The following is a 16,912-nucleotide window of genomic DNA, read 5'->3' as shown; positions in this document are numbered from 1 at the left end:
GGGGGGGGGGGGGGTGGAGGGGCTTTTTAGATTTGAAATAGAAACACATCTAAATACTAAAATGTCAAAATAACATTAAATATCAGATAAGAAATTTAATTGCACAGTCATGGATGTCTATTCACGGGGGTGTTTCATTGTGCACAGAGGGAATTTTGAGACTCTTTATTTTATATTTTCTCTATGGTTGAAGTAGTTTAGAATAAACAGATGTAATTATGAATATTAATCAGACAAGGTTTATAAGATTAGAACCAGCTGATTGATTAATGGAATATTAGAAACACTAAAGAAAAAAAGATTTGGTTACACAAGTTATTTATTTATACCAACCATGTGCTGCAATCAATCAAACATTCGCCAACCAAACATTTTATCAACCAAACATTTTATCAACCAAACATTCGTCACCCAAGCATTTATCAACCGAACATTTCATCAACCAAACATCAACCAATATTCCATCAACTAAGCATTCCATCAACTAAACATTCCATCAACCAAACATCTCATCAACCAACATTCCATCAACTAATTATTCGATCAACGAGGGAGGCGTGGCTGCTCTCTCGGTTTTTGAATTGCTCCCAGGATTTTGGAGTTGCTCTCAGGGGTTTGGAGTCAAATGTGAAAATTTATTCGAGAAAAGTCCGTCAAAGTTCTTTGTTTAGATATTTGCAGGGAAAAAATCACAAATTTCAGTCCAACTAGCCTGTGGAGGTCATATAGTTTTGATTATCCAAACTGAAAACATTTGTTTTAGCTTATACATTAAAGATTATTGGTAAATGTAAAAAAATCTTTTTTTTAGCTGGATAAAGAAAGGTTTCATTTGAGCTGGTCTTATACATCTTTATAAATTATCTAATTTCAAAGTTTTTTTCAAAAAAATCCAATTCTTCTCTCACAAAATTTTTTAAGGTTCAATTTAAAAATGCGTTTTTACTCAACAGTCTTAAAATAAGAATTGTTCTATGTCGAATCTAGAGCCTTCTATATGGCCCGCACTTTAATTTCTTTAATTTCCTCAGATATCTAAATAATTTGATGATTTTTGGTACAGTATGGGGCGTGGGCTATGTAGAATTGGCTCTAAATTTGACATAGAACAATTCTTATTTTGTGACTGTTGAGTAAAACGCATATTTAATTGCACCAACCAATTAAAGATTGTTTTATGCGAAAATTTGGATTTTTCCGAAAAAAATCTTAAAATGTGCTCAATTTTTGTCTTTCATTGTTGCTGCTGGATAAAACCGCCACTTTAAAGGAGAAACCAGGATTGAAAAAATCATTTTTTTTGAAGAATAAGAGAAATAATTCGTATTAATTTTTGATAAATTCTTTTGTCATTCTATGAATGAATGGTCACTTAAAAATAAAGACTACAGTCCCTAGGATGAATATAGTGGAGGATGGTAATGTTATAGAAATTAGAGACATTTATTTGCATTAGGGAGTTTAAATTGCAATAAAAACTGTATGGAATTGCAAACACAGGAATATCAAGTTTCAGAATACATCAGTCTGCTTCTATATTGTCTTACATTTTTTTACCGCAAAACAACCATTTTCTTTCTTAATTTTGTATTGTCAAAACTGGAAAGAAAACAATATCTATTGTTTCCATCACTGGTTCATTTCCGTGCCGAGCCATCTTTTGACCTGCTACATCAAGCGGTACAGTTTACAGTACACATACAGACAATATAACGCAAAGCGGGACGGTACGCCAAATGAACAATCCCCTTCAAGTAACGTTTATATGAAATATGGATTCTAAAAGTTTTGATACAGTGGTCACTGCCCACTGATTTACGAAAAGTTTAGAAGTCTTGGGAAACTGGACACCCTTTTAGAATACTAAGATTATGTCGAATGAGATATCTACAAAGAATTTTGAACCTTGCTACAAACTCAAATATTCTAATCCTTATATCTTTGCAACCTGATGGTGTAAACCTTTGATTTTCCCAACTAAAATTATTTGATCTAACAGAGCTGAAAACTTTAGAATGAAATATCCAATTGTCAGATCAATTTGCTTCTCTGGAGTTTAAATTCATGTGGAGAACAAGCAATATTTAAACTGGATATTAAGAAAAAGAGTGGTTTAAGCCTTAATCCTGATATCCACCATTCTAAAGTTTTCAGCTCAGAATTCATAAATTGAAAAATCTAAGATCTACGACATTGGGTTGTAGTGTGTATAGGGATTAGAAAATCAGAGTTTGTGGCAAAGAATCAATTCCTTTTATTTTGAGTTTTGATAACTTTTTCCCATTTAGATTCACAAACTTTTCTGATTTATTTTGAAAAAAAAAACAGAGTACATTTACTAGCGTTCCTCTTATATTTGTAAGAGCTAGAAACAGATTTAAAGAGAACAGAGTTAATCTTCGGAGAAAATAAAACTGCCACTAAATACCTTAGAATAATATTGAATAGGGGGAATTAATTCGATCTTCTTGGAAGAAAACAAATGTTTTAAACATTTTCTTTCATGTCGTTTTAAGTCTTAAATGTGATAATATAAAACGTACTTACAAGATCACTAAGACGAAAAAGTACAAAATTTTGTTAATTTCTCAATTGTTTCTGGAGCAAGAAATGCGAAGGTCACATATGATTCACCACAAATGAAAATATTTAGTTTTGATAACAAAAAAAAGGAATTAACTAACTCATACTTCTAATTCATTCAGACAACACTCTTATGGGTACCATTGTGAATATAACATGCCACTGTATCAACCGAGGTTCACTTGAAATAAAATTTTTAGTCCTATTAATAAATTTGGCAGAAATTCATGTAAATTCTAATTAGAGTTTCTGGTTCAGTAGATGCTCTCTTAAATAATAATCTTAAGCGTAAAAGTATTTGTTTGATCATTCATCTTTAATAATCCGAACTCGTAAACTATTCTAAGCTTTTGCTTACAAAAAGAATTTGAAATTTCAACATCATTGCCACAAGGGGCGTGTACAGGAATTTGTCACAATAGACCCCCTCTAAGCACTATTATGAACTACTTGTACTCCGGATAAAACCCGACTTTCATTAAAATAAATGCTATGCTTTGGTTCTTTTAAAAATAACACATATATGGTTGAAATTTATTAATAAAGAAGCTAATCTTGATTATAAAGATAGTTAAGAGCTAACCTTGATTATAAAGATAGTTAAGAGCTAACCTTGATTATAAAGATAGTTAAGAGCTAACCTTGATTATAAAGATAGTTAAGAGCTAATTCAACCTAATCATACCAGGTTCGACTTCTTTTAATTATAAATTCTACCTTCCCTAAATGTTTTATTTCTCAAGGTCTTCATGGACTCGTGATTTTTAGTTAATTTAATAAATATTTTTTCTTGAAATTCTATCAATTGACTTTGATTTCTTTTCAGCTTTTATGAAGCTAATAACGTCATTACAGGTGCGTTGTTTAAAAGGAAGAGGGGTATGTGCGGCGGAATTGGTTTAATGGGAGGGGGGGGGGGCGTAAATAATTGCCACTTTATTTATTTTTTACATTTAAACCTTGAAACCTTTTGATCAATAATGTGAAGGAAAATGTCATTTCCTAGCTTAAAAAGTGATGAATTCTGTTGATTCCTACATGGTTTCACTGAAGAAGAAATGAGCAAGTCACTTTTGTAGAGAAACCACAATTGAAACTAACCAGTTTTCAAAATTAAAAACAGTCAGACAAATGTTAAATAAATATCACGTTTATAGAACCTTGAAGAGGCGGTGCATGTTTTTTTTTCTTTTCATAGAGGGCGTTCAAAGCATTGGCTGTTGCAAACATGTGAAATATCTGTGAATAAATTTAAGTATAGTACTATACTGCGTACTGTGCTTCTTAATTCTGAATATTTCAATTGAAGCCAGCAGCATGGATGAATATATATCACTTCAAACAATATTGAAGGGATAGAAACTTAAACAATATGTTAAAGAATACATTCGACACACATAGAGAGGAATAAGTTTTAAGATATAAAACTCAAGAGCTTAAACTTAGATAACTCAATTTACTAACTTATAATTTACAAGAGAAACTTGATAGTTGGCTAGAAAGGTCTTGTATCAATTAAGTGTTAAAAAGAAAATGTACAAATGGAATTTCTGAAAGAGAAATTAAAAAGACTCAAAGTCAAACTAAAAAGTTGTCCTACATCGGGTTTCTATACGAATAAGAATTTAAAACCTTAGATCTACGGACTACAGGGTGATTTAAACATCAAAAACAACTTTTTTAGAATTAATAAAATTATTGATTCAAATCATTTTATAATAATAACCAGACTTCAGTAAGCTTCTTCATCTAAATTTAGAAATAATTTAGAAATAAGCAGATGGTGAATGGTTTTTTCTTTAAAGAATAAAGAATATATAAGAATATTTATCATTTCTAAAATTGTTTTTCAGATTGAATATTGACAGGACAACACAATATTCTAAGCGTATTCTATTTAAAAAAAAAAATCATAAAAAAAAATTAAAATTTGTTATGCATGATTCCGAACCTGAGGATGGGCGTTTTTTAAAAAAAAAAAGATTAGTTTATCGTTACATATTTTTTTTGAAATAATGAGAAAATAAATTGGCTGTGTTTGATGAGAGTGGCTGAGCTAGACTGTTGCTGATTATCATCTCTCCTTCTCTCGGAGTTTGGGGCAACCTCTCCTTATCTATCTATCTATCTATCTATCTATCTATCTATCTATCTATCCATCTATGCATCTATCCATCTTACCACCTTTACACATTTATTCAACCATCTTACAGCCACCCTTCGAATATTTCTTCAAAGTTTTAAATTCCATTTTCTCGGAAAACTTTTCTTTTAAAAATTGTCATTTAAAAAAGTAATTATGTCTGTTACCCAGGGCCGTAACTGAGTGTTTCAGTTTTCATAATTTTGTGATCAAAACTAGTCATTGAAGCTAGATTTTAATTTTCTTTTATATTTAATTTTTTATTATAATAATTCTCCTTTGCTTTACCTTAAATTTGACGTTTTCATAATAAACTTATTTTTGATGATGATAAGAGCTAATATAGAAATTTTTATTAGTTTATTATAAAATTTAGTTGTTCTAGCTTAATTTTGTTAATAGCTCACATTGAAAATTGTTTTAAGTTAACTATCAAAGGAATAGAGTTTATGTCACAAACTCTACTTTTCTAATATCTATATCTTTGCTATCCAATGTCGTAGACCTTTTATATTTCAAAATATGAATTCTATTAGACCAAATAATCTAAGTTTGAAATATGAAAGGTTTACATCATCAGATTGTAAAGATATAGGGATTAGACAATTTGAGTTTGTGGCAAAAAAAAGCAGTTCCTTTAGTCATTTTTTCTTAATTTTCTGATTGTATTTTTTCAAACTACAACTACACTCTCAAAACAACCTTTCTGACCTAATAACCCCTGAACAATTGGTATGTTGATCAAGAATCTTATCCTAAAGATGGGGGGTGCTGCCCCCCCCTCAATGCAGGATCAAAGGGGGAAAACGTCCAGTTGCCGCCCCCCTTCACTCAGTTACGGCCCATATATTATTGGTTGGGGTGAGAGGACTAGGTCTCAGTGAGTTAGGTGTGAACATTTTTTAAATAGGATTGTTTACCCATCTGACAAATGTTCAAAATCAATATTTTTGAAATTAGAAATAAAATTTTGTCTGTTTTACCGTCTTCTGCTCAAAAATGTTCATGAGGTTCAGAATGATAAATGATACAACGGATTAAATGAACAATTTCAGTAAAAACATACATTTAAAAATTAAGAACTAAAAATCTTTGAGAAATAACCTTTTTTTACGATAAAAAAGGCGTGAAGCATCCTGAATAAGAGTTTGCCGAAATAAAAATTCCCCTTTATATCACCCATCTGGGAGTAATTGTCCTGTCTCTCCTCTTAGTTCTCTAACTTATGGCTTACATCACGTACTTATCAATTGTCAGGAAACTATTATTAGGGAAAGCATGAAATATTCTTTTTCAAAGGGACTGTTCACTTGTTTATAAATATAAAAATTATTCCAATTCTTGGAGTTAGGAATACAACTAAGCAAATCTCTCTGCCCAATAATGTCACAATGAATTTAATAATCCAAGGGTGTTTAACAAAATAAAGATTTACACAGATTTCAAAAAAATGTGTTTGCCCGAATAGTTCAGATGTTTCTGGGACACACACAAAAGCACCCCCCCCCCCCCTCCCATAAAAGACATTTTAGATGTATATCAGTGTCATTTTGAATCCGGATCATGGATCTGTACTGAAAACAATGGATCCAGGCCCTGAACATTTCTAAAAGATTTACTGATTTTTTAAAAATATTCAACAATTTTTCTCCCTTTTTTGCTTCTTTTTCTGCTAAAAGTAAAACTTATTAATTTAGAGATTAGAAATCTGTAATTAATATCTTATTAGGAAACAATTGAGTTTCTTGTTTTGAGAGCAAAAGTTATTTTTTAGCAGGCTTTGATTGATCTATATTTTTTTGCGAATCCAGATCCAGGGAGCCAAAATATCGCAGATGCAGAACCTGGGAGCCAAAATTTTGCAGATCCAGATCCAGGGAGCTAAATTATTGCAGATCTGGATCCAGGGAGCTAAAATATTGCAGATCCGGATCCAGGGAGCTAAAATATTGCAGATCCGGATCCAAGGAGCCAAAATATTGCAGATCAGGATCCAGGGAGCTAAAATATTGCAGATCCGGATCCATGGAGCTAAAATATTGCAGATTTGGATCCAGGGAGCTAAAAGATTGCAGATCCGGATCCAGAGGGCTAAAATATTGCAGATCCGGATCCAGGGAGCTAAAATATTGCAGATCCGGATCCAAGGAGCCAAAATATTGCAGATCCAGATCCAGGGAGCCAAAATATTGCAAATCCGGATCCAGGGAGCCAAGATATTGCAGATCCGGATTCAGGGAGCCAAAATATTACAGATCTAACAAATATTAACCAATGTCTTTTTTTATTTAAAGAAAAGATGTATTGTGTAATTGTATCACTATCAGGGATACAGTTTATCTATTTCTCTTAAAAGAAACATCTAAATGAAAATTGGCACCAAATCCATTGCAAAATTGGAATTCATTTCACACCATTTTCCACAACCACTCCATAGATTTAAATCCTCAACCTAACACATTGGGAAAAATGTATAGAAACTTCTTCCTCCGGAAACATAATCTAATCAATCAAAACCCTTTCAGCAAAATGTCAAAATAAAGTCAAAAGAAAATTCAATCTCAATTTCTTCAGACTTCGATGGGTCCATAAAGCTGGCCTTCTTTACTAAATTAAAAAGTGCTTATTACATTTAAGTATATTTCATTTCAGCTCGAGATACTGGTTGTTCTATGGGGGTCTATGAGGTCTAGTTATACCAGTAATGTCACATATATTGGACTTTCTCCTTCTGAAGAATAATAGCATAGATCTAAAGTAATTGTATCATTGAAACCTGATGGAGTGAACCTTTGATATTTCAAACATAAGACTATTTGATCCAAGTTTTATAGTTTAAAATATCTAAAATTTACAACTACAGGTTGCAAAGATAAAGGGATTCCAAAATTTGAGTGAGAGTGGCAAGGATGATTCCTTTAATGTCAAGTTGATCTAGACTAGCACTTTTTATAGAATTTCATTCCTTTCTGAATCAAAATCATCAAAAACCTTTAGAGAAAATAGAAAGTAGTTGATAATAAATAATATATTACATATAATAATAATCTTTTATTTTTAAATACTAAATCTATTGATTACATTTTTAATTAAGACTTCATAAAATTCCAAAATCGGTCTATTGCAAATATTCAAAGTTCCTGCTTAGCATGTTTAGATATAATGTTGGCTACACTGCTAGCACTGTTCAAGCATCCCTCAAAGTTAGATGAAGATGAGAATGCATCTCCTGCCAGGATTAGATTTGGGTTCCGGGATATCACTACACTACCAGGATTCCCAGGGTAGAAGCTGCTTACCTAAATATCAAAATAAAAAAACCTTATGTTTGAAAATTTTAAATTTTTATGTTTTTTTTAAAAGGTAATTTTTTTTCACTATTTTGCCAACTAATTGTTAAAAAAGCTACTACCCTGAAAAGATCCCGATAAATATTATCCAACAGTGTAGCTTTGAATTATAATAGATATCTTATATGTCCTCATTGCCATAACAAGCTGATTTAACCAAAATCAATTAGTTCTAGTAAGTTTGATTGTGTACAATAACCTTTAACAGCTGAAATAATTGGGCCCACATTTTTTGTACCAATTCATATATTACCCCAGAGAACGTTTATGGCTGATTGAAATTGAAAAATGTTGACTATTATGATTTTTGAAAATACTCCTATTTAGAGTAGATGTTAAAATGGCAGCTTGAAATTCAACAATTAAATGTTAAACTTGTTACTGAAAAAAGAACATGAAGTGCCATAAAGCATTGTTCATAAAATTACAGTCCATATTAGCAATCTATCTTAATGTAGTATTTTATTTTAAATATAGTCCTTACAAGCAAACTATGAAAGTCATTCTTCAAAAAATCCTTTACCTGGGAATACTTCCACTTCATACACTTCACACTGGCAGGCTTAGGCCACATAGGAAACAATTCAAATAAAGAATTGATGAGTTTATCCTTTAACTGCTCTGGGTTTACATCAATATTTTGCACTCCAAAAGGAACACTGGAGTGAACAAGAACAGAAGTTGGACCTTGTTCATCCCCTCTCTTCAAGTTATCAATGGAGATAAACCTGAAATAAACATTTATCAGATCCAATCATGAAACGTTTTATGAGATGTACAGCTCATAAAACGTCATAACATCATTACTTTCATATTTTCCTGAAGATAAAACAAAGAATATCCTTTTTTCTTCAAAACAATGTTGGCAAGAAAAGAAAAAAAACAATACCTAAATATTGGATGTTTGTTGATGTATTTACTGGTCCACTCAACAGATAAATTAACATTCTCATCAAAGAACAAACCCAATACAAACCGAGAACTATACCGCACACTCTAAAAAGTAACCACAATCAGGTTGTCTTACAAAATCAACAAAAAAGGTTGACAACATTTAACATTAAAAATTAAGTGTGAACATCTATCAAAATTGCCACTAATTTTCCTAAAAAATAAGAAGTTTATTTATATAAACCCAAAATTGTTAACTTTAAATAAGAAAAGAAAATTAGCTTTACCATTTTTTCAGGTAATTATAAAATATCACTAAGAACTATAAAAACGTATATAAAAATGCCTTTAAGGCTGAAAAGATGAAACGAATAAATGAATTTTAAAGAATTTTTCAGAGGTTAATATTTCATACCTAGCTTGGGAACCAAGTTTTTACTGAAGGCTAAATTTCTCTATAATAATCAACAAACTTAACTAAAAAATTTAAACATTTCTTTGTACCTACCCATTTACCCAATTCAAAATTTTAAGCAAATTTGTAAAGGTGTTCCATGATTTATGATCAGACCTGCATACAAATAATTTAATATATATATATATATATAGATGAACAACCTTGAGACCATTCAGTACACTTGCATCTTCCTTCAATAATTCTGCAATATCTCCTCCAAGCAACTTTATATATATATACCTTGAGACCATTCAGTACACTTGCATCTTCCTTCAATAATTCTGCAATATCTCCTCCAAACAACTTTATATATATATACCTTGAGACCATTCAGTACACTTGCATCTTCCTTCAATAATTCTGCAATATCTCCTCCAAGTTCTAAGATCTATTCACAAGTATAAAAACCACTGTAGCTTTAATCCATCAAGATAAATATCAGCATTTTTCCTTTAAATTAAATATTACTTCACCCCCTGGGTCTCAGTAGAAGGAGGGTTGGGAAGAGAAATTTTAAAAGATTTGTGGAAGAACTGAATTCCTTTACAACAATCCTTTACTTTTCAGGAAAACGAAAAAAGATTCTGATATTTTGTCAATAATATCAATTTTGTCAATGAAAAATGAGGAAAAGGGTTATAATTTGAAAATTGGAAAACAGTTTCAATATTTTTTTATTCTATAAACATTTTATAAAATTGTGAATGTATTCCTGTGGAACAGGCATGGTAAGAACAACTGTTTCAAACTCCTCCTAAAAATTTAATTTGCAAATATTTTTTTTATAAACTCTTTTTGTTCATATTTTAATAATTACAGCAAAAAAATAAAAGATGATCTTTTTCTAAATTTAATTATTCTATGATTTCATTTAAAGGGAGTGACCGGCAGTGTATGGTAGCTGAACTGAGAATGTAGCTTTGTAGAGTAATTTTTTATGATTTATTTGAGACCTATCAGACGTTCAGCAAGAGCGCAAATTCGATCTTGAAATCCTTATCTTTGTAGGGATGATTTTGATAATCAGGTTTTTAAAAATCATTCCATTACGACCACGAAAAATGAAACAAAGATATGACATTAAACTAATAAGTTGTTCAGGAACAGATGGAAAAAATACAAATTAACTCTCACTTTCGAAAATAAGTAATCTTATTCAGTTATTCGTTTCTGTAATATCTCATTGTTCAAAAACATTTTCAGTAGATTTCCTGGAATTTAATTGAAAAGACAACATTTGAAGAACTTAAAGAAATCAGCAAAGAAATTTGTTAAGAATAAGAATATCAAAATAACAATGAAAAGGAAATAGTGATTAATTCTAACATTAATTCATTGACAAATTTCTTTCAAGAAATATGTTCCAAAGCATCCAATTAGTTTACTTTAGAATTTTTGTTACATTTTTCGTCGTTGTTATTGAAATATTTATAAAAAAAACCGATTCTCAAAATCATCTCTCCAGAATAGACAATGAAGGAGGATTTTTTTTAATTGAATTTGTACTTTTGCTGAACATATATGCACCGTAAAAACATCTAATAGGCCTCAAATGAATCCTTTAAAATTTTATATCAAAAAAGCATTCTCAGTTCAACTACCACACAGTGCCGGTCACTCCCTTTAATTAGTCTTTTTTAACCTCTAATCCCTTTTCAGAGACAACTTTCCATTTATTCCCAGATTTTGACAGTTCAACAATTCTCTGATTGAAATGAACTTGGGCTCCAGATCTAAACAAATATTTCTTATTGTAGAATTTAAACCTTTTATAAAGAAAAAAATTTAAATGCTAATGAGAAAGTGTGGTTGCAAGAAAAGTTTGCTCAAATTGTTTGCTTTCCATTATTTGTAGTATACATATAATTATGCCACTTTGTTTCTTAAAATCAAATACTGCGATTTGATAATTTTCGTTTCATTTACTTGATTGAAAACTGAACAAAATTCATAAGTAAAGGAATTGAGTCTTTGGAACAAAATCAAATATTTAAACCTCAATATCTTTAGAGCCCGATGTTGTAAACCTTTGATATTTCAAACTTAGATTATTTGATCTAACAGAATTCATAGTTTGAAATATCTTAGATATACAACATTTGGTTCCAAAGATATAGTGAGTAGAAAATCAGAGTTTGTAGCAAAGACTCAACTCCTTTGAACGCACAAAAAGGCACATAGAAAATGCTTAAAATAGCGGTATTTAATTCTAATTGTTTCAAAATTAAAATTAAAAATAAGATTCATGCATGATCGCAGCATTAAATTTCAATAAAATAAATAAAAAGAATTAACATTTATTATTTATGACAAAAATGTTCATGTTTGCAGGGACACCCTTCAAATAAAGCAGAACGATATTGAATAAAGAAATGTATGTAATAAAGAGGATGTATAATTATAATCTTACTCAGTGATATATATCATCTATGAATAATGATCCATCTATTACCTTTGAAAGAAATGTTTCACTATAGTAGACATTCCATTTGGAGCTGTATAGTGCAGAACCCTAGGGTCTTCAGACCTGGGATTGACAAAATAATATAAAATATTATGAAAGAGAAGAAAAACATCCAAAAATGACTCGCTTTTCATGTTATATTTAAAGTTTTGAATTGAAATTCACTCTGTAACTTTAAAACTTTAATGCATTAAAAATACGGCTTTTTTAGAGGTTTATAAGAATCTGAGATGTTTGATTTATAATTGTGTACTACGGTGTAACTGTCCAGGGAGAGGGAGCTAGAAGCTAGAAGGCTGTAAGAGTGGGAATAGATTTAATGAAAACTATTGACTGCAAATATTCTTTAACTTTTTGTCTTGTTTTTCATTAGTAAATAATTAGAGTTAGGACCAAAAACAGTGGTTTATACCAGGCACTAAAGATAAATTATTTGAGTTTCCTGAATCCTTCTATTCCCTGTTGATAAGAATCATTTTGTTGAGAAAATATTTTTTTTTGTTAAAATATACTTTGCATGTCTGTCTGTCTGTTTGTATCCAATAAATGTCAAAACTTCTGAACCGATCTGGCCCAAATTTTGTGTGACACCTCACATGACCCAAGAGAAGGCTTCTAGATGCTCAAAATTACGAAAATTTGTGTCCGAAAGTTTTTGATTTTTGTAAACTTTGCGCGAAAAAATATTATGAAATTCATTTGAATTTATTTGCAAGAACAGATGCCATAACTTTTGAATCGGACTGATCCTTTTCATTTATAGCTCAACAGATTATATCAATCCTTTGATTAAACCACTAAAGTGCTCAACCAATAAAAGAGAAATGTCTTATAAATCTCTCGATCACAGAAGTGACTAGTCCCTGTAGCGAGTTATCTATCCTGCCCCGAACTATATTTCCGACCTTAGGACTTAAACATCAAATATCAAATAGATTCTGCCTGAGAGTCAAGTTGAGTTAGAACTCCTGCAGATAAAAGCTGATTGTACATGTCCTAAAATAATTTGTATTGTAACAAAGCATATGTTATGAATATCTTACATAAATAATACTAAATAAGGGGAAATTGTAACCTACTTAAAGGGACCGTTCACTTATTTGGGTAATTTCAGGGTCAACTAAACAGTCTATTCGCTCTTGATTGGTCTTACTTTTCAAAGACAACTGTGGCCGGAAAAAAAGCCGATTTTTCGTTCAGAATTTGAGCGGAAAGGGACGGTCCCTCTCTATAGACACTATTTGATGTTTTTTTCAGTAACAGCAGCCCAATAACATTTAAATTTATTATATTTTAATGTCATTATGTGTTCGTTATTATGTACTAAAATATGAAAACTTTTGATATTTGAGTTAGCAAGAAATGAACGTTTTTCGTATTAAAACATGTAAAATGTGTATACAAAGACGACGTCTCTACGACAATCAATTAATCATTAATCGTATTTTGGTTCGTAGATTTTGTAGATTTTGTTCCCGCATGTGCACAACTTTTCATTTGTCATGCCGCGTTCAATTCAGCTTTTTACACAGGCACTGCAAAATTTGAATGCGATAAAATAGTGTTATTTTAGAAATAGAAAGTTAAAAAAAAAAAAAATAAAAAAATAATGACATTTGCAATTAACGATTAGATACTACAGTTTAATTTTATATTCGAAATATATTTTGATCCACAACATACTGAAAAAAACATCAAAAAGAGATTGCCTTAAATTAAGTTTAAACAAGTCCTTCGTCAAAGTATGAATAACTTAAAAGAAATTGAGTCTTTCCTGCAAAAACTTAAATTTTCTAATCCCTATATCTTTAGAACATGATGGTGTAAACCTCTAATATTTCAAACTAAGATTATTTGATCGAACAGAATTCATAGGAAAAAAAATTTCTAAGATCTACGGCATTGGGTTGCAAAGATATTGGGATTAGAAAATCAGAGTTTGTGACAAAGACTCAATTTCTTTAATAAATCAGACCTTATTTTACAACCTTTTTAGTCTTCCCTTTTACCTTGTGGAGTACTTGAGATTCTGAACTAGCAGAAACATATTGTGCTCCTAAGTCAACTTTACACTTTACAGAACATATTACTTTGATCATCAAGGTGATAAATCACAGGATAATTAATCCTAGACAAGCCCTAGACTACAAGGTGATAAATCACAGGATAATTAATCCTAGACAAGCCCTAGATTACAAGGTGATAAATCACAAGATAATTAATCCGAGACAAGCCCTAGACTACAAGGTGATAAATCACAGGATAATTAATCTGAGACAAGCCCTAGACTACAAGGTGATAAATCACAGGATAATTAATCCGAGACAAGCCGTAGATTACAAGGCTTCATTGACATATCTTAAAGGGACTTGTAAGCGTAGTTTTAAGTGCAAAGAGTAAATTCCCGATTTAAACCGTACCCTTTAAACCTTTGATTAATCATCAAGAACATTTTTCTTAAAAACAGTTTGCATACAAAGGGTATTGTTGTGAATCCGCTACACACATTTGAAATCATGTATATAGTTTCTTAAATAGGATTTAAAATGTAGATTTTTTCTTTTTACATTTGAACTCTTGATCTTGAGTCTTTAATAAAAAACATTTGTAATGAAAGTAATTTGCTCCTGTGGATTTCCAGTGCTTCTAGATGTTGACATGCGACCCCCAGCTCCTCTTGCCTTATCCCAAACAGTTAAGCTTTCCTAGATTACATGTAAAATTACATCACTAACAAGAGAACCATGTGAAATATCTCTTATTGTCATTTTTATATTTTTATGCAGCAAGAAAATCATTGATCTTTTTTTACCCAAATTAAGTATTTTCCTCAATAAAACCGATAAAACCAAACCTTAAAAGGAATTTTATTCATGACTGTTTAGGATACAAGAGCGTTTGATAAGTTTTCATTAAATTGAATAAAAAAATACAAAAATAAAATTTCTGCAGAAATTTTTCTTTTTTTCTTTTCCTCATAGATATTTTTTCTGAAATCCTAAAGGCGGTTTTAGTAAGATATCATGGACAAGACCTTTATAAAACTTATCATTTTTGTACATGGATCTCACAGAAAGTGTCTCTACTTAACCTAACCCGTGGCCGCAGCGCTCGGCCCCCTCTTTAGATACTCAACTTTTCATTTTCCCCCCCAGATCGAAAATAATTTCCCACAGGGCAGGAGAGAGGGGTTAATTCTTGAAATTTTATACCCCTGAAAACTCCGATAGCTAAAGCATAACCTGAGGTATGGTTTCAGCTAGAAGAGAAACTGTTGCTGCAGATGTTATTCCTCCCCCTACAACTAATATTCTAGCACAGGACGACATGCTTTATCTCTGAAATTTTGCCAGGAGAAAAATAATATAAGTAAAACTTTTAAAGAATTTTCAAAATACAAAAATATACATTAATTGTTCATTAAGCCATAACTAATAAAAATGGACACCAGACTAATTAAAGGTTTTTACAAAACAATGATTTAGTTTAATTCAACAAATTTTATAGAACCGAGCTTGCAAGCATCACGTACGTCACTTGAACGTCACTTAGATGTTAGATAGTAACTAGTCTAACTCTAGACATGCACTTTTCCAAAGCAACGAACTTGGTAGGTAACCATAACTAACTGTTACGTTACGTTGCTGTATATATAATGTATGTTAATGTATACTCTGAACTCTGCCGACCAGTGTACGCAATGTATACACTGAACTTTCGATTCTAACAGAGAAAGGAAAGGAGTCGCGGCTTTGAGCCCCTTAATAATATCATCCGAACCACATCAAAAAAGTTTCCAACCATTTTATCAGGAGAGGGAGGGCGAGGGGTCAGGGGTGATATTTTTTGTCTTCTCTATTTTCTCGACTTTCTGGATACATTTGAAATAATCTTACAGCCCAACAGGGGCGTAACTGAGGCCTGAGAGGGGAGCCACAGGGCGCCTCCCCCCCCCCCCTGTAGGAACACATTTTAGAACAATATATCAATCTTTTAACATAATAAAGTGATTATTAGGTCTAAAAGATTGTTTTAAGAATAAACGTAGTAATTGCTTAGGTATAAAAAGATAGCTCTAAATAATTATTTCATAATGCATTTTTTAAAATGTTCTATGTGAGCTTTAGATACCAACAAATATAGCTAAAATGACCAGTTTGAAAATGAAATTCTAAAAAATTCTTTTAAAGCTTTAAGATATCTTTAATTTCAAGCAATTACTAGAATTGTCTAATTAAGGTAAAGCTAAGTAATACACATGATGATAAAACAATGAAATTATGAAAAATGTAAAAAAAACTCTGAACTAAAGCCCAATAGCCAAATGTTCTAAAAAAACGTGCCCAGCCCTAGAAAGTATGTATGTTCTGAATATATGCTAAATATTATATTTTAATACTTAACTATACTTAAACCCCTAGACATAGTAATGGGTAAAATATTGAAGAATATTTTAATAAATTGAGGAGAAATTTTCATATATCAAATTCCAACACGTATATTTAACAAATTATATTACAAACCTTAATACAGACTTTAATATTATGGAAAAGAATAATTGGAACAAATAAACACAGTTAAAAGGAGGAAATTAAAAAGAACTGACATGCCATGTCAGTAATGCGGAGTTAACGGGAAACGATAGTTTTTTTTTCACTGCATGAACGAAATTTTAAAGAACATGTCATTGGTTAGAAAAATTAATGATCAGGCCTAATTTGCCTGTTCTAACTTGATGATTATAAATCCCAACTGTGTAGCTCACCGCACATATACATTAAATTTATTTTGTGTTTACAATCATAGATTAAAATCATAATTTAGAAATTTTACAATCCTCTAGGGATGATATAAGATCATGTTGATCTTTAAAAAGAACATTAAAAACTAGGTTAATATCTAAACACTTCAACATTTCAGGGAATATTTGTTTGTTTTTTGTTTCTTCACAACTTTAGAAAGATTAAATTATACTTACCTTAACTATTTCTTGAGAAGGAGTGTTTCTTTACGTTAGCGATATA

General features: G+C 30.9%; 3 protein-coding genes across 3 annotated transcripts in view; all 3 read right to left on the bottom strand.

The window, feature by feature from the left end:
* LOC111695973 (neprilysin-1) overlaps positions 1 to 3,853 on the bottom strand; it is an 11,668-nt gene extending 7,815 nt beyond the window's left edge. Inside the window, exon 1 of the mRNA XM_023465469.1 lies at positions 3,744 to 3,853. The gene's annotated coding sequence lies outside the window, so the exon portion shown is untranslated. The remainder of the gene's footprint in view (positions 1 to 3,743) is intronic.
* The window catches only part of LOC111695984 (BAI1-associated protein 3), a 77,624-nt gene that overhangs the window by 31,119 nt on the left and 29,593 nt on the right, over positions 1 to 16,912 (bottom strand). The window lies entirely within an intron of this gene.
* On the bottom strand, positions 7,758 to 15,251 carry LOC111695974 (renalase-like). Its single transcript, XM_023465470.1, has 12 exons — positions 15,131 to 15,251; positions 14,516 to 14,593; positions 13,898 to 13,960; positions 12,831 to 12,884; positions 12,331 to 12,347; positions 11,877 to 11,951; positions 11,067 to 11,157; positions 10,137 to 10,178; positions 9,744 to 9,812; positions 8,966 to 9,072; positions 8,600 to 8,804; positions 7,758 to 8,025 (listed from the first exon to the last, which is right to left on the bottom strand). The coding sequence occupies exons 1-12, from the start codon at positions 15,215 to 15,217 to the stop codon at positions 7,858 to 7,860; spliced, it is 1,056 nt and encodes a 351-aa protein (XP_023321238.1). The 5' UTR covers positions 15,218 to 15,251; the 3' UTR covers positions 7,758 to 7,857.

The sequence above is a fragment of the Eurytemora carolleeae genome, unplaced genomic scaffold, assembly GCF_000591075.1.
Source record: "Eurytemora carolleeae unplaced genomic scaffold, Eaff_2.0 scaffold171, whole genome shotgun sequence".
NCBI lineage: Eukaryota > Metazoa > Arthropoda > Copepoda > Calanoida > Temoridae > Eurytemora > Eurytemora carolleeae.
This window is presented reverse-complemented; position numbering and strand designations above follow the sequence as displayed.

Excerpts from the sequence above, each read along its gene's own strand:
- LOC111695974 (XM_023465470.1), bottom strand. The coding sequence starts at position 15,217 with ATGTCGTCCTGTGCTAGAATATTAGTTGTAGGGGGAGGAATAACATCT. Across the intron at positions 14,594-15,130 it reads TAGCTGAAACCATACCTCAG|GAAAGCTTAACTGTTTGGGA; the intron begins GTTATGCTTTAG and ends CATGTAATCTAG. Across the intron at positions 11,158-11,876 it reads GTGAAACATTTCTTTCAAAG|ATCTGGAGCCCAAGTTCATT; the intron begins GTAATAGATGGA and ends ATATTTGTTTAG.